The sequence below is a fragment of the Phyllostomus hastatus genome, unplaced genomic scaffold (assembly GCF_019186645.2).
Source record: "Phyllostomus hastatus isolate PE091 unplaced genomic scaffold, TTU_PhHast_1.1 phas_contig_34, whole genome shotgun sequence".
In the NCBI taxonomy this organism is placed as follows: domain Eukaryota; kingdom Metazoa; phylum Chordata; class Mammalia; order Chiroptera; family Phyllostomidae; genus Phyllostomus; species Phyllostomus hastatus.
Genome location: NW_025333857.1, coordinates 67,573,929 through 67,598,418, shown reverse-complemented (window position 1 = coordinate 67,598,418; position 24,490 = coordinate 67,573,929). Strand labels below are relative to the sequence as shown.

General features: G+C 51.5%; 1 protein-coding gene across 2 annotated transcripts in view; it reads right to left on the bottom strand.

The window, feature by feature from the left end:
* Positions 1–1,620: 1,620 nt before the first annotated feature.
* Positions 1,621–24,490, bottom strand: part of MRRF (mitochondrial ribosome recycling factor) — a 50,784-nt gene continuing 27,914 nt past the window's right edge. For both annotated transcript variants that reach the window (XM_045840374.1, XM_045840375.1), the window contains exons 6-7: positions 12,448–12,607; positions 1,621–4,698 (exon numbers count right to left, since the gene is read on the bottom strand). In XM_045840374.1, coding sequence (XP_045696330.1) covers positions 4,621–4,698; positions 12,448–12,607 — 238 coding nt within the window. In that variant the 3' untranslated portion in view covers positions 1,621–4,620. The remainder of the gene's footprint in view (positions 4,699–12,447; positions 12,608–24,490) is intronic.

Below are 24,490 nucleotides of genomic sequence, written 5' to 3'. Positions count from 1 at the left end.
ATGTGATCTCCATTTCTGTGGTTCTGTTCCTGTTCTAGCTGTTCGCTTAGTTACTTTTGTTTTTGTTTTAGGCGTGGTTGTTAATAACTGTGAATTTGCTGTCATTTTACTGTTCATTTTATCTTTTTTCTTAGATAAGTCCCTTTAACACTTCATACAACAAGGGCTTGGTGATGATAAACTCCTTTAACTTGACCTCATCTGGGAAGCACTTTATCTTCCCTTCCATTCTAAATGAAAGCTTTGCTGGATAGAGCAATCTGGGATGTAGGTCCTTGCCTTTCATGACTCGGAATACTTCTTTCCAGCCCCTTCTTGCCTGTAAGGTCTCTTTTGAGAAATCAGCTGACAGTCTGATGGGAACTCCTTTGTAGGTAACTGTCTCCTTTTTTCTTGCTGTTTCTAATATTCTCCCCTTATTTTTAATCTTGGATAATGTAATTATGATGTGCCTTGGTGTGTTCCTCCTTGGGTCTAACTTCTTTGGGACTCTGAGCTTCCTGGACTTCCTGGAAGTCTATTTCCTTCACCAGATTAGGGAAGTTCTCCATTATTTGTTCAAATAAGCATTCAATTTGTTGCTCTTCCTCTTCTCCTTCTGGCACCCCTGTGATTCGGATGTTGGAACGTTTAAAGATGTCCTGGAGGTTCCTAAGCCTCTCCTCATTTTTTTCAATTATTTCTTCATTCTTTTCTGGTTGGATGTTTCTTTCTTCCTTCTGGTCCACATTGTTGATTTGAGTCCCAGTTTCCTTCCCATCACTATTGGTTCCCTGTAACATTTTCCTTTATTTCACTTAGCATCGCCTTCATTTTTTTCATCTAATTTGCAACCAAATTCAACCAATCCTGTGACCATCCTGATTACCAGTGTTATGAACTGCGCATCTGATAGGTTGGCTATCTCTTCATTGCTTAGTTGTATTTTTTCTGGCGCTTTGAACTGTTTTTATTTGCCCCCCCCCTTTTTTTGGGTCTCACATGCCTGTTGTGTAGTGAGGGGCGGAGCCTTAGGTGTTCACCAGGGCGGAGCAACCCAGTCGCTGGGTTGTGATGCTGTTGGTAGGGGAGGGGTTGGAGAGTGAACAATGGCGCTTACTGGGCTCTCTGCTGGATTTCAGTTACTTCCCCTGCTCCCCACAATCAAAGTGGGTCCTTCTGGTGCTGATTCCTGGGTGGGTGGGCTTGTGTATGTTGTAGGACCCTGTGGGTCTCTCCAATGAACTCTCCTGTGAGGCTGGGAGTTTCTCCTGCTGGCACCTCAACCCCCACAGGTGTTTTCAATCAGTGGTTTGAGGCTGTATTTTCCCTGCACGGGGGCCCCAGGCTGCAAAGTCTATTTCACTCTCCAGGTGTTCCTTCCCGTTTATCCGCACGAGAACGTGGGACCGCCGGCTCCACCAGCCGCTGCCTTGCTGGGTCCGCCAGCCGCTGCTTTGTGGTGAGTCCTCTCCACCCGGCTGCCCGCCTGGATGGATGTTTCTTCTTTAACTCCTTGGTTGTCAGACTTCCAGACAGTCCAATTTTCTGTCAGTTCTGGTTGTTGCCTGTTTTTAAATTGTTGTTGTCCTTCTTTTGGTTGTGCAAGGAGGCACAGTGTGTCTACCTAAGCCTCCATCTTGGTCAGAAGTCAGGGGTTCTTTCTTATTTAAAACACACACACACATACACACTTTAAATAGAAACATCCTCTATGCATTTAAAATGATTTTTTTAAAATATCATACAGAGGCAATAGTGAAGTAAGTTATGGTGCATCCAAATCGTGGAACACTACACTGCAACGAAAAAGAGTAACTTGTGTCCACATGTTCACACACGGGCAGACAGATGGCTATGTTGTCGCGTAAAGCCAAGCAAGCTTCAGAATAGGAACAGCTTTCCTCCCCACTTAAAAAAAATTATACATGCAGAGAAAGGTCTGGAAGGCTACACTTCCAATTTTTAAAGGGGAGTAAGATTGGGGACTTCTTCTAATTTTTAACATCCCAGTTTCTTATAAATTCCAACACACACACACGTGCATGCCTACAGCAAAGGAAGAAGATAACAAACTGGGGGGAAAAATTCCTGAATTCTCTCTGGCGTGAGACTGTGAAAGCTGAGGAACCAAACAGAGGAGGCGGCGAATTCCTCTGGCAAGCACGAGCAGTTCCATGCCCAGCTTTCGCCTTTGGACGAGATGGAGACGGAAGGAGGGCGAGAGGCAACACGAGCGGCTCCAGGTCACTCACTGCTCAGCACATCCGAAGAGGCAGTCTCGCTCCCGTCCCTGCCACACGGAGTCGCAGGGAAACTCTTTGATAAATGTCAACTGAAACAGAGCCATCAGCTGAAAGCCATTTGCTGAGCCGTCTGACGGCCCTGGGCCTGAGGTTTTCCTTTCTTCATTTATCATGATGCACGGCTTTGGCCAACATACACACGGGAGAGAAATTGTTGACATGTGGAGCCCAAGTACAGAAAATCTTTCAATTTCCCCCCCGTCTGCTCACCAAATAAGTTTTTGTTTATTTAAAGACTACAGAGGATTTGGCTGTTAAGAACCAAATGCCTTTGGAGTGGAGTTACAACATAATTTATCATTTCCTCTGTTTATTAAAAAATCCTGCATCTTAGAGAAGCACATTTGCAGTGAGTGGGGGATTTCAGCCACTCACGGAAGACTTGCAGAGCCCTCGCCATGTGGTTTGCCCCCCAAAAGGCGCCTCGATTGCTCTTTCCGACCCTGTTCTTCCTTCAGCTGACTTCTAGTCGTGTGATGGCTACTCAGGGCTGGGGAACAGGGTACAGGTGAGCAGGGCAGGACACGGGGTCAGCTTCTTCCACCTTCGCCCTAACCTTGCCCTTGAGTCCCCACTGGCCGCCACGCAGGGCCGTGCAGGCTGCTCCACCAGTGCAAGCAGAGGGCGAAGTGCACCCCTACTCCCTCCGGGAACGGAGCCCCAGAGGAGACAGACGTCAGACATCGGAGAAGCTGGTGCTGCTTCAAAGGATCATGGCCTGCTGCCGGAGTGGGTACCGTTCTAAAGGCAGATGCTTGGCAGACGGGGATGAACTTCTTACCTTCCACCCAGGACATTACGAAGAGCAAGTTGGTCTGATGCTCCATGCACCCTCAAAGACAGGGGTCACGTCTTGCCCGTTTCTGTCTTCCCAGCATGCAGCACCCCGTACCTGGCACAGAGCTGGGGCCCCCTGAATGTCTGTGGAGGCGGCGGGACGTGGCGGGTGGAGCACACGCCACCGCGTGGGTCAGGCCTCAGCCTGAATCTGGCTCTGCCGCGTGCTGGCTGCGGAACCCTGGGCAGGAGGCCGCACCTCACTGAGTGCTTCCCGCTCTGTGCAAGGAGGCTGCCCATCAAGAGTGATGCCCTCTTACTGACTTTGCTGCTTTGGGCAAATGACCTAATACTGTTAGGTCTCAGTTTTCCTATTTGTAAAATGGACTTAATACACACCTTGCAAGTGTACTGGGAAGATAAAAAATATTGCCAAGGATTATTTCTAGCTCATCATGGCTATATTATGAATGAATGAATGAATGAACAAATAAATGGTTAAAAGAAAAATTATCAGGGGGAAAAAACTAACTTCACCCAGTACCCAAAGATAAGCCACAACACACTACTTGCCTGCCACCAACAGGCAGACCCTGGGGGAAAGGTGTCTCATTGCCAAGCACATATCGAGGACAGAGCAAGAGCGGAAAATAGTGGAGTAGTGTGAAGACTGGAAAGAAAGGAGAAGTCAGCATTTGTTGCGCAAATGCTATGCACCATTCATTTGTAACTGAGTGCCTATCGCGTTTCAGGCATTATGTCAAGTTCTGAGGATGCGGAAAATATACAGACTAATTGTCAAAAAGAACAATTAAGGTGCAGATGAGAACAGCAGACAGCGTGTGACAGGCAATAAGAGCAGGGGTCCACAGCCGGCGGAAAAGGGAGACTCGGAGGAAGCACTGGCCCAGCTGCGCCGTGAAGGCGGAGCACGGCCGGCCAGGTGAGGCCTGGAGGCAGGGTCCAGGCAGCGGAAGGGGCGTGTGCAAAGGCAGCTCAGAGGGCAGAGCGTCATTCTGGCTGCTTTACGCGCAGGTCCTCGGGAATCGTTAACCCAGACTGACTCAATCATTTCCTTTGTGGTTGTTATTCTTTCCAACTCATTTTCCCTTTATTGTTTGGTGAAGATCGGCCTCTAACAAAGCCACCCAGTGACAGGTGAAGGCCCACACCAGCCCAAGCAGAGCGTAACGCTGGGGACAGGGCCCAACTGATTGTTTGAAAAGGAGGCTCCTGGGACAGCAGTCAGCACCGTGCCTGCCAGAGGCCCCAAGCATCTGGAGGTGTCACGGTCAAGGCAGACGCCCTGCCCTGGGTGAAGGCCGTCTGTCTGTCAGCCACAGGCCCTCTCCAGAGGCCCACCCATGCCGGAGGGCCCAGAGGAGAGCGGCTGGAGGGGGGGCAGCAGGAAGGGGATAAACGAGTCCGGGTGGGTGTCCCCCTGGAAGGCATGGCCCCGGGAGGACTGACAAGGACATGGTGACGGCCATCCCTGTGGACGGGCAGAGAGATGGCCATCTGTCACCCAGGGGAGCCACCAGAGACGCCCCGTGGACTGTCATCCGAGGAGTTCCTTGGTCTTCACCGCCAGGTGCCTGTCCAGCTCTGTGACCGTGTCATCGGCCATTTGGCTGATCTGCGGAAACACAAAGGGAGACGGCCTGATAAACCAGGCTGGAAAGGGGGCGGGGGGGTGGGGGTGGGGATATTCCGGAACTAGGAAAAGGTTATATGGGGAAGGATGACGGCGGCAGAAGCTCACACCCATCGAGTCCCGGCCAGGCCCCATCCTGCTGACTCCTGGCAGCCACCCCGAGACACGCTGTTACTATCCCCATTTCACAGGCGAGGGCACTGAGGCGGTCGGACCACCTGTTCCAGATACACGATGAGAAAGTAGCAAGAACCAAAGTTAATCCTGGGTAGTCTGACTTCCCAGCCCCAAGTTCTTAACTTTCAGTCTAGATAGAGTACAGAGAAGCCAGCCTTATGGGACCTTCATGAACTTCTAGAATTTCCTGCACCTCAGACACTCTGCTGTTTGTTGAAGAGAATATTAAGATCCCAATAGTTAAGCAGGAAAAAAGTCTTGAAAAAAGATGAAGTACATCTGGTTAACAAACATGGAAAATTCAATAAACACTGAAGAAATGGAAATTCAAACAAGACATAATTCAGTCATCAGAGTTAACAAAATTTGATGTTGTGGTTTTTAATTACAATATTTGGTGCCAGGAAGCCACGGTGAAATGGGTGAGTTCACAGATCGTCATAGGGATTCAGGCTGAGGCAAACGTTTGTGCCATTTTTAACCCCGAATTCTCTCAACAGGGAACTTACCACACGAGTGGGGTCTGAAAAAAAAATCTAACCTCTATATACAAAGATATTTATCTAAGCTTTACTTTTAATAATGAAAAATCAGAAAATCTAAAATGAAAGAATGGGTAAGTAGCTGGATACATGTAGACATTAAAAAGGGTGAAGATTATCCATTTCTCATGGAGAGGGTATAAATCTGAATAACATTCCAGTATGCGTTTCTGAAACGTTCGAAGGTTTGACTGTTTTATAACAAGCAGGGGCTGCTTTTGTGGTCATGAAAAAAAGAACGCTTCAAGGCATTATTTATAATATCATGGAAACATGCTTATGTCACCCCTGAATTAAAGGAAAAGCAGCATATAAAATTGTGTATATGTATACATAGCAGAAACAATCTCAAACATGTAAAAAGTTATGCACATTTTGAAGGCTAGGAAGAAACCTGTCAAAATATTAATAGCGATTAGCGTTCAGTGGCGGGAAGACGGCTAATCTATTATTCATGGAGCATCTGTCACACCCAGCAGAAGACCCAGCACGTGGCAACTGCTCAGGAAATATTTAGTAAAGGGATGATTATGAAAGTTTTCTGTGCTTTTCTGTATTTCCTGCAATACACCCGCACCCCCCGAGGGTGAAAGACGCGGTCCAGTTGTCAGTCTCCCTCCCACGTCTCCCGGGGCTGAGGCAGGAAGCCCGGAAGGGGCAGCCGGTGCCCGGGATCTGTGTTCAGCAGCGCGGCGGCTGTCTGACATCTTAGTTACATCTTCACTTGCGGACCACAGGCCTTGGCCAGGCACTGAGAAATAGATGCACGGGAAAGAGTAGGAACTAAAAAGGATGTGGAGCAGTTGGCCCCAGGCACGGAGACAGCCAGGCTCCCGCTGGAGCAGCAGCTGCACATGTTTTAGCTGCAAGAGCACAGCTCCCCGGGATGCTGGGCCCTCGGGAAGAGCCACGGGGCTCAGCGTGGCGGCTCGCCCCTCCTCACTCAGCCGCCACCGCAGACCCTAGCGATGCTTCTTTCGCCCCCACCTGGGCAGCCTGCCTTGCATGGGGCTTGGCGTGGTGCCCAGCAGCCCTCCAGGCTGGGACAGCCAGGAGCACAGGCTGCAAGCCTCCTCTGGAAGGCAGCGTCTGGGGACAGAGACAGGGGCTGGAGGGAGGACGAGTACCAAGGGTTAAATTCTCAGTGAGGTGGCCGTGTACAGACCCTTTCCCCACTTGGAGTCTCAGTCTCCTCATCCACCAAATGGGGAGGCTGGTCCCCGGCTCGGAGATTAGCTGGCGGTTAACAAAGTCATGAATATGCAAGCGTGTTTCAAATTGGTTATTTGCTATGCAAATGTGCATGCATTACTCTGATTTTTACTATCGCTTCCTGACATCTTTTCAAATTAATTAATTAATGAAAATATTTACTATTACCATATTTTTCTACCACAATATTTTTCCCATAATATTTTCTACCACATTACAGGCACAAAGTGCCCTTGGGGACAGTCTGCCAGCAATGTCGTCTTTCCATCTTTATCAGATTTTGTACAACAATGATCAGCACCAGTGACAGGGACACCCACAGCATCGCCCACCACTACACGCCACACACAGGCTGAAACTTCACACGCATTATTTCACATAATCCTCAGAACATGTGAAACACCACCACCATCTCCCTCTAATGTATCACGGATCTTAATCGCTTTGCCTGACGGGTGCATGGGAGCTCACACGACGCCAGAGGGTTGTGTCCTCTGCTGCTTCGTGCGAATCCAACAACCTCACATAACCCCTGTGAGGCAGCGAGCAGGCATTATCCCCATCCGACAGAGGACTAAACCAAAGCATAAAATGTTACCTAACCTGCTCAAAGTCACCGAAAAAGTCAGTGGTGTGGCTGAGCCAGGACCTCTGCCAGTGTGGTGCTGCCCCCGCCCCCCCAGGAGCCCCCTGTGCCTGGGCCTCAGCCATCCTGCCTCCTCTCAGGCCGGCTGGGTCAGGGTCAGGCTCAGACTCAGGCTCAGACTCAGGCTCAGGCTGGCTAACACAGCCGGCCCCAGTCCCGCATTCAGACTCACAGGTGAGGAGAAGGGAGCGGGCTGGGCCAACAGGCAAAGGACTGCTGAGGACCAGCGACCACACCGGCCACGTTTCCGCAGGCTGTGCGATCTGGTCCTCTCACCAATCCAGTGAGATGGGCGTCACTTCTCCCACGTTACCGTAAGGAACCAGAGGCTCAGACAGGTGAAGCCATCTGCTGACCTTAAGAGCTGACAAGCGGGAGAGCCACTCTGACTCCGAAGCAAGAGCCCTTTGCATGACAGTATGCTGCCCCATGGAGACTGTGCCACCGCCGCCACCACCAATCATCATCATCATCATCATCATCATCACCACCACCACCACATTTGCTCCTTACAAGCTCAGGAAAATGAAAGTAGAGGGAGGAAAAGGGGAGGCAGGAGCCCGTAGTACACCCCCGGGACAGGCCTGGGTAGCCAGTCGTCCTTCCGGAGGCCTGGCTCAGAACACCCATGGCGCCACTGGGTGCTGCTGCGCCGGCCTCGCCGTGTCCAGCCGCCTGCCCGTCTGCTGGGAGCCTTCCCTTCCTGCAGCCCCTAGCACCCAGCTCCACTTCAGAGCAGTTCGGCTTCTCAGGGAAAGGCAGCAGTGAAAGGATCTTGGCCAGATTTACTGGTGGTTTCTGCCAAGTGCTTTAATGTTCTGCAGGCCCATTTATAGCGAACTGAAGCGAAGGTGAAACAGCAGGCTGACAGATGTCAGGGCCCCGAGTGGGGAGACCCTGGTCCCCCTGCAGCAGAGCGGCCTGACTGGGGGTGGGGAGGCTGGTGGGGAGGGGCCTGGGAGTCAGACAGGACTGCAGAGACAGAACCTACCACAGCGTCATTTCCTTCTCTTACCCCAAAGATGCAACGTTTTTTATCATACAATTTTGAAAAATCTGACCTTAAGACATTTGGAAATTTTTTTTTAAAAATTAAGTAAATCTCACAAAGATTAAAATTTAAATTGTTCATAATCCCATTACTTGAAATAAGCACCATGAACATTTAAGTGAATAAGCTGCCAACCTTCTTTGTGTACATGAAACTCTTCATTGTAAAAGTGAAATCATATTATAAATACTGTTATGCAATCTACCTTTAAAAAATAAATTCCAAGCAAGTACCATATCTGTAAAATATTTTTATAATTGTTTATAGATTCCTGTAAACAAATGAAAGCAACTTATTTTCCCACTGTTAAAAATTTAGACAGTTTCCAATTTTATACCTTTATACAGAATCAACAGACACTTCTATAGATAAGAGTTTGGACAATCTCGGGGGGTAAATTCCTAAGTCACTGAATCAGAAATGTATGGATTTTGGTATATATTGCCCTATTATCCTCAAGAAAAATTGTATGGATTTATACAAAGAATAACTTCATCTTTCCTGTAGAGTATGGAAGTAAAAGCAATACTTCTAACACAAGCAACAATTTAAGCTCACATGAAAAAGTTTAGGTTCAAATGCTAGGGATAAGAAAAGCCAAAACGTTTTAAAAATACACACATTCTAAAAACCCATGAATGATTTAGGCAGCACGTACCAAAAACCTTAAAAGCATGCATCCCCTTTGCGCTGCAACTTCACCCTTGGGACCGTGTGCTAGGGAAATCACCTCAACAAAGACGCGTGGGTAAAAATATTCATTGAAACCCTGTGCACAGTAACAAAACGTTTAAACAAACGAAATGTCTGGAAAGAGGGCTTGTGAAAGGGAACGGTGCTATGACCACAGACGGGGGTGTTCTGCAGCCATCAGAAATGGCTGTTTACAAAGAGTTTTTCGAGACATGAGAAGATGCTAATGGCTTTCATGCTGAACAGCAAATAAAAAGCCGAATACAAATTGTATGTACAGTACGTGTTCTCAATCATGTTTAAAACCATGTAGTTTAAAAAAGGAGGGGAATAAAGGAAAATTCCAAAATGTTAAGAGCTTTGCTCTAGCATGCAATATGGGATTATGGGGTGAATTTTTCCCCCCTTTTTTTTTTAAAACAGTCTTCTGAACTCTATATTTTTTACAATGAGCATATAATACTTTGCTAATCAGGAACAAAGTAAACAAATTTTTAAAACTGCGTGATAAAGCAACAATCAGACCCTGCATGTTTATTTAAATAAAAACACACTTCAAAACCACCAGGTCTGTGCTGTCTACCAGGAAAAAAGGACAAAATGAAGTGTGTTCAAGACTGTCTCCCGGATATTTCCTTACTCGAACTTCAACCACATGAGAATAAATAGTTATTATCAATAACAGTAAGAACTAACAAATGATAATGTCTTACATAATATTGTCAAATGCACACAGTGTGATCTTTTTCCTGTAATACTGCATATATGCTCACAGATAACCTGAATGTTAATAATGGTCGTCTCTGGGTGATGAAATTTCTTTTACTTTCTTTGTTTTTTAAAAAATTTACACTAAACATGGATTGGTTTCGTATCACAAAAAAATGAATACAGTGACTTTCGCTTTGACAAGTATTAATGAACAGTAACAAGCACTGAATGAAAAGTCTAATCTGAGAGGAAGCTGACAAGCCAGGTGCTAACAAGTGACGGCGTCCAGCCCGGTCTTGATCCAGCAGGCTGCATCCGAGGGCCGGCTACCCATCATCCTTCCTTTCCCCGGGCGTGGGCCCTGGGCCCTGAGGCAGATGCGCAGACTTGCTGAGTGAGGAGTGGCGGAAGGCCCCGAGGCCACAGACTCACCACCACGGCCAAGCAACCGAGAACCCCCGGGGAGATGGACAAGGGGCCCCCGTGCTGGGCCAGGGCCCCGACTCTCCTGAGGCCTGATCTGGGCTCTGAACCTCTTTCAGCTAAGGCGGGGTGAGAGGAGATCACAAAGATGGCAAGAAGGGAGCTTTGTGGGTCTAGCAGCCCCTGGGGAACAAGTCGTCCTTCCGGAGGCCTGGCTCAGAACACCCATGGCGCCACTGGGTGCTGCTGCGCCGTGTCCAGCCGCCTGCCCATCTGCTGGGAGCCTTCCCTCCCTGCAGCCCCAGCACCAAGCTCCACTTCAGAGCAGTTCGGGGTGGGGCAACCCTTCAGGGTTGGCATCACAAGTCCCTTTTTACAGGGGAAGGACTCTGAGGAGTCCAGTAACTTCCCCCAGGCCTCAGGACATCGGCGACAGAGCAACCTCTCTCTAACTCTGGTGCCCTTCCACACCTTCCATGTCTGCTTTTGCAGAATTAGCTAGGCAACTTTTTAAGAATACACATTCCTAGGCGAACACGTGGAATCAAAAATACAGGAGCAGGGCCCAGGAATCCGTCTAAAATCTCTCCTGGGTGACTGTTTGTCCTAGCCTATGACCAGCATTCCGCCTGCTGGTCCAGGGGCGGGGCAGCAGCTGGTCACTTTATGGCCCGCTCCAGACGTCCTCGCCGTCCTCGCCTTCCTCTCCTCCCCCCTCCGCCCCCCCGTGCTGCTCACTCGCCTGTTCAATCTCACTGAAATGATGCTTTCGCTGTTGCTGGGCTGGCTTTGGGTGAGCACTCCTTAGCACACTCAACATCTTCAGTTCTGTCTTCTGAACGCTGGTCAGTTCATCTCCCGGCCTTACTTCCCCTCGTACTACTGAGGTTCAGCCACCGTGGCTTCCCGGGAGGGTTCCTGCAGCAGCCTCCCTGCCTCCAGTCTTGCCCCGCAGCCTGATTTCCCATCAGCAACCAGAGTCATTTTTCACAAACACAGATGTGATCTGCCCACTGTCTGGGAAACGTACTTCAAGGGAGTTACTCCAAAAATGCAGACCCCTAGGCCCTACTTCAGACTCACTGACTCGATCTCTGAGAGCAGGGTCCCAGAGACCTGTATTTTTATAAGATCCTCAAGTGAGTATGATGCTGTGGTAGATTAGATTATTGTTCAAAAAATATTCACTCCCTCCTCCGGGCCTCCATGCAGAGAAATACTTCCCTGCCCAGTGCCAACGGGCTTGGGCCTGTGTGATTTCCTTGGCCAGTGGGATGAGACAGGAACAGGTGCTTAAAGAGGCACTTGAGTGGTGGGGGTTATGCCCTTGGTGCCTACAGCCGCCACGCAAAGATGCCCTGGGAAGCCTGCTGACTCCAGAAGACAGACAGATGCGTAAAGCTGACCAAAGCCCCAAAAAAGACACGGAGCCAAGCCCACTGAACCCAACACACAACAGCTACACCTGGCTGACCCCCAGAGGTGAGCACAAGAACGAACGCTTGGCGCTGCAGATCGCTGAGTTTCGCGATGGGGTGTCGTGCAGCATTCCCGCGGCCGTGGATGACGGACAGAGAGGCGCAGCCAACGTGGGGACGTCTGGCCGTGGTGAAGGGCAAACTCCAAGACCTGGACACGAGGCCTTCTACACGAGACAGTGGCCGGCCTCGTCTCTCCGTTCCCCAGGCTCAGCCGGGGTCCCCGACTCTCTCACCGGACAGCGTTCTCCGACACCGCCACACCTCCGTGCGTGTGGCCTGCCTTCCCCGTCCCTCCCCGCTTCACCCCAGCAGCTCCTTTAAGGCACGTATGAGCGCCACCACTCCGCACTCCGGAGTTCTCGCTTCTCGGCACCCAGCCAGCCAGCCAGCCGCAGGCTCCTGAGCGCGGTGGTGCACAGGCTCTGAAATCCGCCTGCCTGCGCCTGGGTCCCGTTTGTGCCGTTTGCCAGCAGTGTGGCCTTGGACAAGCTGTCCAGCTTCTCTGAACCTGTCTCCTCGCTGCCTCCACCTCACAGCTGTTTGTGGCAACGAGAGTAAATGAAGTGATTCGAGGTGTCCGGCGCAGCCTGGCACACGGTGAGAGACCCACAGACCTCCTCCCGCTCCCCACGCCCGGGGCCCCACAGAGGGCGAGGCCCAGGCCAGAGACCCAGCCAACGAGAACCACATCAGTGAAAGACCCGGGGGCCTGCGTCTTCATTTTCCTCACTTCAGACGTGAACGGGAGATTCCCTGGATCAGAGACACAGGCGTTGCGTCTGCTGGGAACAGTACCTGTTTTTCTATGAGTCGAATGGTGTCCTCCGAGGCCTTGTCCTTCGACTTCTTCAGCTTATTCATCGCGTTGCTGCGGACCTTCCGTAAAGACTCTTTGGCCTTGTTGGTGTTCTGTTTGGCCAGTTTCACCAGCATCTCCCTGTGCTCCCTGGTGACCCTGAGAAAAGACAAAGGAGCGGTCAATAAAATCGTCCACTACATTAACTGCTAGCCAACAATGTAACAGCACGCTGTCCATTAGCTCAGCGGTCTGCAACCTCACTCTCTGACGGCAGGTGAGCCTCGAGTTCCCGACACAGGCCCACGGGGTGCTCAGGGTGGAGGGCAGCCCCTGGTGAGCGAGCTGGGAGGGGCCAGGAAGAGCACTGGTAAAACCATGAGCCAGGGGGGCGAGGCAGACCGAGGGCCCAGTCCCAGCCGTGCCACTCGCGAGAAGAGATGTGTCCGGCTTCCTCTCCTCAGAGTCCCGTCGTTATGATGGGCACTGTCGGCGCCTGTCTCAGGCGGTGGTGTGAAGATGACGGAGATGACGCACGTGGTGTTTGGCACTGACCCCGGGCACATCATCTCCACATCTCTAAGGCCCCCAAACCAGTAAGTAGCACCTTCAGAATCTTAACTATCATTATACCAAATGACTTGAGAATCACCCCAAAACTGACCAAGATACGACACGAGTCCCAACGTGACATGTGAGAGCACACGCACCGGTGACCTCCACACAGGGCCCCTGAGAGCGTCTGGCACATCGGGAGAGCCTCACGAATGTCTGTTACGTTTACGGTCGGCATCCTCACCGTAACAACAGTGCACACAGAGGGCCTGCTCCGGCAGTCACTAGGGCGGGCACGTCACATGCTGACCCTTGCAACAACTGTGTGGGGCGGTTTTTACTGTTCCTATTAATCAGCACAGCAGCCCAGCACAGCAGGCCAACAGGTGTGTCATCCATTTCTTCGTCATGTACACACTGCGGTCTGCCACCTGTCACAACCAGTGCTGGGCACAGCGGGCACGAGGACAAACGTGACAGACCTTTGTCCTGCTCTGCGGGAGCTCAGCTGGGAAGAGCGGTCAGTAAGGAGAAGGTGCCAATGGAGAGTGAGAAGAGCCGTGGGCGGGGAGGTGGGGAAGCACCAGGCACGGGAGCAGCCCGGCTGCCTCACCGGTTTCTGTCCGCGTTGGGGGAGGGGCAGTGAGGGAAGGCCTTCCTAGAGAACTAGTATCTAAATGTGGACGTTGTTGGGTCTGCTCCCTGGTGTTCTGGTCCTCATTCCTTCCAGGAGGAATGCATTTCCCATCTGGTCTCAAGTCCGGTGTCACCTCAGGGCAGGAGCTTGAAGAGCCAGTGTGAGCTCCACCGCACCAGGCTCCGCTGGCAACAGCGAGGGGATATGGACCGTCCATCACCTGGGGTCGCAGACGATCATGAACAGTGTCCACCATGCAGAACGAGCAAGAGCTAAGTTTAGGTTGTGTGAGCCACAGAGGTCGGGGGGGCTGCTTGTTACGCCAGCAGAGCCCATCCGATCCTGACTGACAGACGGCACCGGGGCCTGCAGAGTGAGTACGAGCTGCCAGCACTGGCCCGGCAGAGGGAGACTCCGTGGGAAAACACGCAGACGACACAGGAGGGAGTGACAGCACAAGAGGCTGGAGATCGTGTCGTGGAGGCTCCCGTAAGATTATGAACTCTATTTCACAGGTGAAAAAGTGAGACCCCAAGAAGCCTGGTGTCTTACACAAAGTCAAACCCGGGCTGCCCTGTCTCAAAAGCTAATGGTCCCAGTGTGACAGAAGTCCTCTGTCCCTGGGTCTTGAGACGACGACGTCCTGAGCACCTAGCTCCTGACCCTCAAATTGGTCATTCTCAGTACGGACAATCCCCAGTCCTGGGTCCACGTTCCACGTGAATTGGTGGCAGGCAGGCGTTAGAGACTCAGTGGCATCCACCTGGCATTTGTTCCCTGATAGGATGAGAAGAAAACTTGAAAAATCTGAAAAAGAATATGCTTTGAAGACCAAGTAGACAGCTGTGTTATAAGGAAATCCTTCTGGATTCAGCTAACTGAAGGTATTCTCAAAATAAAAATGATCCTGGTCGCTACCACGAGTAAGCCACGCTGTGCCAGGTGCTTTACGTGCTTTACGTGCATCACCTTACCGATCCTCACCATGGCTCTTCAAACGGGATTCCCACACCCCCATTCTGCCGGGAGGAAACTGAGGCACGCGGAGGTTCAATAACATGCCCGTGGGCTCGAGCGGCAGAACGGGATTCAAATCCAGACCCTTCTGGCCTGGATTCTTCCCACGGCTCCGTGCTGCCCGCGCCCTGTCATCCATTTCCCATAAATCACGCACTGCTGCCATTCCTCCTGCTTCCAGGCGGAAGGTTTTTCAAAGTCAGTAACATGAAGCTTAGGGCTGAAAAGGACAAAACCACCATGTCAGGAGTTTAGGGATTTGGATCAGATCTTGTTACTTTTATGGTTTTTAATTCATTGAACAAAAATCATGCTGACATGTTTAGGTCTCTTTTTTGTTCTGCCAAAGCATATGTCAGTATGAGGAAGGAACAGGAAAATTAAAACTTGATCCACTGATTCAAAAAACCTAATCCTGCTGAAATACTAGGAGGGGCAGAAAATAAATGAATGTAGGTCTGTAGGAAACCTCTGAAACTCCCTAACAAGGAGTATTCCAATCTTGTATTTCATATATAATTTGAAATGCATAGGTATCCTACTGTTTAGACAATCTTTAATAAGAAAAAGTTTTAATCTAATCAGCGTCCTCTTTACTACACTGTTTTATTTATATTTTACATGAAGAAAAAACCCCCATACATTTAACATACGTAAATTGGGGCTCAAAAAAAGTCTTCAGAGAGTAAAAGGCAGTATAAAGAAAACAAAGTCACAATACACGTCACGTGGCCTTAATGAGGTGCATTTTGTATTTATCAACATAAATGTGGCATCACCACGCCGCTAACACCAGCCCGTCTGCACACACAACAGTGCCCACTTAGTGACGCCGGCAGAAACACCCCAGTTTCAGGGTGCAGGTACAGAGGCGCCATGTAGGAAATAGGGTGGGGCGTACAGTGCGGAGGGGAGCCGGGGGAGGGGGGCGGGCGGGGGGCCTGGCACTGGAAGGAGGCCCCCCCCTTCCCCCAGGCTGAAAGGTGCCTACACTGCGAGGCCAGGAGCAGCAAAGGGGGTGGAAAGGCAGCGGTTCTGAAGCCCGACGGTCCCGTTTCCTTCCTGCGTCCACCACGCAGACGCTGCCTATGCTGGGGCCGGCTGCTCAGTCCTCCCTGAGCCTCCCTTTCCTCATCTCCAAGGTGAAGCTATTAAAAACGCCTTCGTATCCTACGGTCTTGGGAGAAGCAGGAACGGCATGTATGGAGTACCCATAAAGACAGCAGCGTATAGTAGCCTTGAGTAAATGATAGCATTTATGAATGTTTTAATCAAACACACTTAATTGCTTTCTCATGAAGCAAGGCACACATCTGTTTTAGAAAAGAAACATACTATATTATGGAACTATTTTAATGCCTTTCCAAACCAGTGATTAATACGTCCGATCGTCTCCGTCTTGCATTCGTTGGGTCCTGTGAGTGCGCGCTCGTTTGCATCCCAGGCTCCTGGACCCGGCCAGATGGTTCTGAGCGCCCGCTCTGCGCCTGGCCTGCGCTGGGTCAGCGAGCGTGGGCTGCGGCCCCTGCTTTCCGTGCCGGACCCTGGGCCGGGCTGAGGGGCTCCAGAGAGGAGGCAGGCCTGAGCCACCTTCTGCAGGGACGCAGTCCAGCGGTGGAAACGGACTGTCAACCACTGCCTGGAACGCGGCTGACAGCTGCTAGGACAGAGGGACAGCCGCTCTGTGGAGGGGGCACGCTGCAGGTTCAGCTCATACTGCCTTGGGATTTGGAAAGCGCCTGGGAGATGCAGAGAAACTTGCCAGCCGCAGAAGAAAGGAAAGAGCAGCACTGTGAGAAATATAACCGCAGGAGGGCGTGAGACTTCAAACGGTGCATCAGGGCCAAATCTGTTCTGGAGGTGGAGCTTTCAAACTCTCCTGTAGCCACAAAGCCCTGGTTTCGGAGAAAACCAAAGCGGATACAATGAGAGCTGTTCCGTGACCGTGACCAAGGAAAAGGGCACTAGGGCCGGGGGCGGCCTAGGAAGCTTAGCTCCACCCCCACTACCCTGAGCCACCACTTACTGGCTGAGGGACCTTCAGCAAACTATTTAAACTCTCTGAGTTTTGCCCTGACTGCTGTGGCTCAGTTGGTTGGGTGTCCTCCCGCAAACCAAAAGGTTACCAGTTCAATTCCCGGTTGGGGCATGTGCCTGGGTTGCGGGTTCGGTCCCCTGTCAGGGCACATACAAGAGGCACCTGACCAATGTTTCTCTCTCACATCGGTGTTTTTCTCCCTCTCTCTCCCTCCCCTTCCCTCTCTAGAAATAAGTAAATAAAACCTTTAAAAAAGCTTTCTGAGTTTTGATCGTGTCGTGTGGAAACAGAAATTGAAAACAAACAACGAAACAGCATCCACCTCTCAGAGTTCCCATGAGGACCAGCTGAGATGGTCCCTGGAAGCACACAGCGCAACGCTCGGCGGAGGGGAAACGATCAGGGCGTGTGAGCTGCCTGTGCTGCGACTGCCCTTCACGCCGCGGCAACCACGGAGGCGTCTTCCAGTGACGAAGAGTTTACTCATGGACGTTCTTTCCAACAGAGAAATGGTGGGGCAAACAATCTACGCTTCAGCAGGACGACTTTCTCAGACCTAATTTAATCTCATGTACATTTTAAAACACGAATGCTCCCAGCATATAGCCTTGAAATTTCCTCTCTTCAGTGTTCACTTGTTCATCCAGTGTACAGTTTCATTCTACAGGTCTTTATTGGGTACCTGCTATGTGCCGTCCACTGTGCCAGATACTAGGGACATGGCTTCAGACACGCTTGAGTTTACAGCATGGCAAGGAAGGCAATCGTGAAGCAAACGCATGCACAGTTCATCAGCACGTTGGGCATAAGGAGCACATAGAGACACACAGGGTCCCATGAAAATAATTAGCAGGGAAAGGCAGTCCACAAGCTCTCCTTGAGGGACTCCAGGAACAAAGTGAGGAGATGAGAGTGACATCTGAGTTAGGACGAGGAAGACTGGCAGGGCTAGGGGAGGATCCCCCCCACCACACAGAACGGCCTCCGTGAGACACTTTTCCAGGTAAGGAGGAGGGTCCTGCTCCTCAGAGACTGGAAAAGGCAGCGTGGCTGCAGTGCAGAGCGCAGAAAGGAGACTGTCCCAAACGAGGAGGCTAGGGCAGCTGGCAAGGGCACGACTACACCCACAGGCCCTTCAAGGTCATGCCGAGTCTTAGCAGATCCGTCAGCGGATGAATGGGTTCACGATGTGGTGCATACACACAGGGGAGTAGCGTTCAGCCTTAAAGAGGAAGTTCTGACCCACGCTACAGCACGGCCGAGTCTGGAGACATCATGCCGAGTGAAAGAGGCCCGAGGCAGAAGGGCAGCTATTACATGGCTCCACCCGTAGGAGGTTCCTGGAGGAGTCAGATTCACGCGCACAGGAGGTGAAAGAGCAATCGTCGAGACCGGGGCTCAGGGCGCGGGGAGTTCTTGATTAATGGGCCCAGAGTTTCAGTTTCCCAACATGAGAAGAGTCCTGGAGACTGGATGTACGACGATGAAAATGTACTTAATTCCACTGAACGAGATTCGTAAAAATGACTGAAACGGCAACATTTTTTTACGTCTGTCTTACCACAGCTAAAACAGGGTTGGGGGGGAAGTGTCCCGGGGGACTGTCCCTAAGAACACGGAGGGTGCCACGGCTGTCTGAGTGCGGCGGAGGAAGCGGGATCAGACCTGTGTTTCGTGAGGACAGCAGCACGGCGACAGACCTGAGCGCGGGGCACACGCCCGCCCGGTGGCCTCCAGGCTCCAGGCGCAGGGGAGCTCAGGGCCCGCCCGCAGCAGCGTCCCGGCTGGGGTCAGAGAACCTCCACGCGTCAGGCGGGGGTCTGGCTGAGCCGGCGGGGTCACGCTTTGTTTGTGCGAACTCCACCAGGCGGGTCTTCCCGTAACATCCTGCATGGGGCCTTCCTGCAGAATTCCTTGAGCACGTTCCCGTGAGCAATAAGCCAAGGGCATGCCCCGCTGGCAACTCGCACGGCAGAGGACCCCACCGACTGGAAGGGTATTTCCTATTGTTCGGCGGGGGGGCGCATGTACGAGGCCATCCGCCAGGTGTCTGCGACAGGAAGCTACGCGCAGCTTGGGCAGTTACTGTAAAAACCTGTTATAATACGTCAGCACTCACCTTCACAAGGATCTCTGGTCACTCAGACAAGACTTTAAAGGGTGGAGAGGACGTGCTTTAAAGCCAGAAGTCCCAGCTCTGCCACTTGTTAGCTTCGGTACTGTTTAGCGCGCTCTCCATTTCTCCAGGCTCAGTGTCCTCATGTACAAATCGGGACTGAGAAAGTTACTGAGGGCGCGGGGGCAGGGATTACGTGAAATGACGGTGACAAGGGCTTGAGACCCAGCCGGTGTGTGTGTGCTCTGCAGAAGCTCAGTTCAGCATGGCTGCACTCTTATTTTTAGCAGAATGCCCAGGACTTGGGGATAGTAGGATGTGAGTGGTGAGGGAGAGGGCGAGCCACAGGATTCGGTCACTCGGAGCTTGGGCTGCTGAGTGGGCGGTGAGCACAGGGAAAGAACGGGGTCGGAGGGAGCAGCAGGCGGCGGGGGCAGTGGAGGCCCGAGTCCTGCGACAGCAGCCGCGGGGGACAGGCCGAGGGAGGAGGCAGCTGCATTTCTGGGACTGCCCACCCGACATGTCTGACAGCTCCAGGGACAGCAGGCTTGCCACCGCCTCACCGGGCTTCGGGGAGACATCCCCCCTGGCAGAAGCACCAGCCTGCAGTCGACAGCAGGCGCAGGCCTTGCCTTATTGTTTGCTGGTGGGCGCTGCCCAGCGTCTTGGGGCCGCGAGCCTGAAGGAAATGTTTTTGTTTGTGTAGCTGAGCCAGACTTCCTGTGCTTCTAGGTGCATGATCCCCCACCTGCCCACTCCTCCTGCTCTACCCCCGCAGCGTGCCTCCGAAAGGACTTCTGCCACCAGCAGAATGTCAGTTCCCTCTGGGGACACAACTGGCCACCTGCCCACGAAGGACTGGCCTGTGCCCGAGGCCTGGCTAAGTCAGACACCCCACACTGAAACGTGGTCCGGTGTGGAGGAAGGAGAACGCAGGTTGAACTCTAGACGCTCAGCTGAGTGACCGCGATTAAGTCGCTCATCTTCTCCTTCCTCGTCTCCCCAGAAGGAATGGACACCCGAGTCCGGGGACAAGTGAAGGCGATTCTCGCCTCAGAGCGACAGTTCAGGAAAAGCGCACAGGCGTGGGGACCACGGATCTGCAATCCCAGCTCTGCCTGCCGCTCGCAGAGGACGTGGGCGACTGCAGAAGTGACCTTCCCCTCTCTGAGTCTCAAAGAAGGACGTCTGGGGAACTGTCTCTGAAGCCAGGCTGCGGGGGTGGGAGGCCCAGAACTATCGTGTCTTAGCTGGGTGGCCCTGGGCAAGTACTGTCATCTCTTTGCCTTAGTTCCCCATCTGTCAAATGTGCACCATTAACTCAGTGGGATTGTTGTAAAAACTAAGTTACTAAGTGTGCTAGCACGTGATGATGTGCTCAGTAAACATTATTTGTTTTCATTTCCTTCAAGTGTTTGATGGGGGCGGAGGGGGATAGTGAATGTTACCTTTCTTCCACAGTGAGTGTTGGGAGCAAATAAGAGAGATGATGACTAAAGAACTTCGAGTTTGTAGGTACTGACTATTTTAAAGCTGCGAATCATATCATACCACCAGTAACAAAAACACCAGTGACGCGCCCTGCCGAGGGAGGGGACAGGGTGGCAGCTGCACGCCCCGGCTTGGAGAAGATTGCCTGTTCTTCTGCTTACGGTGTGGTACTGGGCACGAAGAACTCCATTCGCCTGTGACTCAGTTTCTCTATTGTAATAGGGCAACGCACCCACCTCAAAAACCTGTGAAGATATTAGTTAACATGCGAACAGCGCCCGGAACAGCAGCGGGCATGTAGCGAGGGTGCGCGCTCACTGCCCGGGTCGACACGGGTTGCATCGCTGCAGCCTTCCCACACGCTGGGACCTGTCCCAGGGGCCAGCGCTACAGCTTGTACGTATGAACAACAGCTCATACGTGTGAACAAAGTGACACGGCTCCTCCTATTCACATTCTAGTGAAGGAGACAGAGAGAAGACAGATAAATATACAAAATGACACTAAGTGCTATGAAGAAAGCAAGACAGGGAAACAAGGAGAAACCGTATCATCACAGTCAGGGCCCATTTCTATCTGCCAGGACGACTGGTCCCCATGTCACCGGCTCCCCTCCGATAGCTGGCACTTGCAGAGCTCTCTCCAGGTGCCAGGCCCTGAGCCGGCACACCCTGAGCGTGTTAGCCCGGCACGTCTCCACAGCACTCCCAGGACGTCGGGGGCATTGTTACCTGGACCTCACGGGTTAGAAAAGGGAAGCTCAGACGGACCGAGGGGCCTGCCCAAGGCCGCACCAGCTCCCGGCAGACCTGGGGTTTGAGCCCAGGGCAGTCTGACTCTGGAATTCCAGACTTCCCCGGTCGGTGCCAGCAAACTGAAGCGCTGTTCTCACGAGCGGTAGCAACGGGAACAGAAGTGCACTCACACCACCAAGTTCTGCTCATTACCACCCCTCCGGCTCCCCTGCCAGTCCAAGCGCAGTCCGGAGGAGGAGAGAGGAAATCCGCAGGTAACGGCCACAGACTGGGGGCCTGACTCACAGCTGTCGATGGCCGGGTTCTGGAAACAGGCGCGGAACACAGAGGGCGGAGAACAGAGAAGGGGCAGGGAGAGGAGCGGCCTGTCCTTTGGGTGCAGCCTCTGCATAGGCATCAGTGGCACCTTTCTCCTCAGCCCCCAATCCCCATTCCACACTCTTGGGAGCTGAAATAGTAAGAGTGGCTTCTCAAAAGCCACAGGCCAGGAGGGAAGCAACACTGAGGAGGAGAAAGCAAGCATCCTCAACTGCACGGAGGTGCGCCCAGCCTGGAAGGCGCTGGAACTCAACGAGCAGAATGAATAGCCCCAAGACAGCAGCTTCGGCAAGCAGGCAGTGGGAACAAGCAGGCGGTGGGAACGGACAGGCTGGAAAAGCAGCTGCAGTTGCTCAAGTGCAGTTTGTGGCTGCCCGGCCCGAATTAAATCGTTAGGCATTCTTCTCTGATTTCTCTTTTCCTTTCAGGATGGCCAAAGGTCTGTATGTGTGTGGGTGCTGCAAAAACAGGGGAGTGTTTCCTGGAATGTGCACATTAGACACAAGACCCCTGACATGAGCTCCACCGTGTGATGCAGCGGTGAGACGAGGAGGCTGCGGAGCTGGAGGAGGAGGTCCAGGCAGCGTCCCAGGGAGCAGTGCGATCATGTGGCAAGAACGGGGGCTTCGGAAACACACAGATCTCATTGGAACAATGGCTCCTCTAATGGCTAATCCGTGACCTTGAGCAAATGACTTGCACGGATCCCCAGTTTCCTCATCTGTGGGATACCCGTCTCAAAGGGAAGTTCTCTGCAGCCACAAAAGCAATGAGCTCCTCATGAAAGCTGTATGAGATGTTGTTATGCGAAAAAGCAGGTTGTAGTACTATAGGTATTTAATCCCATTTATGTGAGTTACATGTTTGTACACATTCTTTTTTAAAATTTGCAAGGATATATGCTAAACTTATCAACAGTTACTTCTGGGAAGAATAGTGGCAGAAGAGTAAACAGTTATAATTTTTTTGTAGGATTTGAATTCTTGTAATAAATGTGTATTCTTTTTACAATTAAAAAAAGAGAGGAAAATCACATATCTGATAAGATTCTAGTATCCAGAATATACAAAGAACTCTTTCAACTCAATAAAAGGACAAACAACCCAATTAAAAATCGGGTGAAGGACTAGAATAGATATTTTTCTAAAGAGATACCATTTGACAAACAATGTGTGAAAAGATGCTCAACATCAGTAGTCTTTAGGGAAATGCAAATCAAAACTACAAGGAGATACCATTTCATGCCCACGAGGATGGTAATAATAATAATAATAATAAATAATAATCAGTGTTGGCAGAGGATGGAGCAGTTGGAGCCCTCCCGGAGGAAGTGTAAAATGTGCAGTCCCTGCGGAAAAGTTTGGCAGATGCTCAAAAAGTTAACAGAGTCATCATACGACCAGCAATTCCACTCACATGCACATACCCAAGAGAACTGAAAACACGTTTATAGAAAAACTTGTGCAATAACGTTCCTTAGCAGCATTATTCACAATAGCCAAAAAGTAGAAACAACCCAAATGTTCTTCAGCTTATGAATGAACAAAGCAAGTGTGGTAGAGCCACACAATACTACCCAGCAATAAAAAAGTGTCAAGTGCTGGTACATGCTGCAACATGGGTGAACCTTAAAGACGTCATGGTGTGTGAGGAGGCCGGTCCCAAACACCACACCCTGCGGGTTCCACTTACATGGACTGTTCGGAGGAGTGGAATCGCTAGACAGAAAGCAGACCAGTGGTTGCCTACAGCCAGGGGGCGGGGTGGGAGGAGGGCAGTAAAGTGGGAAGTGACTGCTGGCAGGTGTCTTTGTGGGAGAAGGAAACAAAGCCCTAAAATTCTATACTGTAAGTGGGTGAAGTGTCTTTTAATACAAGCCGTTAAAAATCTCTGTGCCTATCTGGCTCTCATCGCTGACCAGGACTTCTCTCCAGATGGAGAACCAACAACAGGCAGCACGCCTTGGTCCCCTCAGCTGTGTGGCAGCAGGGGGCGGGGGGTGGGGGGGGGACTACTCTCCAGGACTCTGGGCAATCCCCACCTGTGCAGAAAAGGCCGCCGGAGCCGTCAATCACACAGCCCACCTGATAACGGCGATTTAAGAACAACATTCTCTCTTGTTTATTGAGTGTATGTCCCTCATTCACAGGTGTCAGCCCCACACCAATCTGAGGGCTCTCCCTGTCTACTCTCGCTCCCTGTCCCTTTTGTCCTTCACAGGCGTTCCACCGAGTAACTCTGCACAAAAGTAGATACTGTGATAGGCCCATTTTACAGAAGAGGAAACTGAGGCTCCGAGTGTTGAAAGAACTGGCCTAAGGTTACATAACTCTTTTTACTGGTTTTCTGCCTGTAACCTCAGCTCCTCCAGGCATCGACCCTGGCTCTCCCAGGCTGCACAGCAGCTGCCCCTCTACTTAACTTGGCCTGGGGCCTCCTGCCCTGCCACGCCCCACGTGCTCGCCCTGGAAAAACCTGGTCATCGCCCACGAGAAACTGTACGTCAGTATACAGCAGGGAAAACGCCTGAGAGAGAAAACGCAGGCTAGGAGAACTGTAACTCAGGGCTTTTTACCATCTTCTGTGAGACTCTGTGCTGTGATCCTAGGTAGCATTCCCCTTCACGCTGGTCACCTGGGGACAGGGTCCGAGGGAAGGTGCCTAGTGCAGGCACAGGTCTGTCACCCAAGACAATGCCAGGAGGGAAAGTGGGAGATGATGATGGCAACTGCCCCACTGTTGTGAGGTCCCGGGGAGCAGGTCAGCGGGCCGAGGGGGTCTAGAAGAACCGAGGTCCCTACCAGACCACAGCGGATCTTACACCACAGGCAGGATTTTCTTATTTGGGAGACATCTTCCAGGAGGTCTGGTTCACCATAATTCATATTCAGAGAACAAACCAAGTCCTCATTAACAATCAATCCACAGTGTTCCCGAGCAACTCAGATTCCAAGATAATTACGACATAATGACTCAACTCCTCTCACCCCTAAAAATGAAGGGAAGGATAGGGGTTAAAAGTGAACATGGGTTGGGGGAGGGACTTAGGGAGGAAGAGAGGGAGAAAGAGTGTTAAGGACTAAAAGATGAATCAGTATACAGAAATAAAATATCA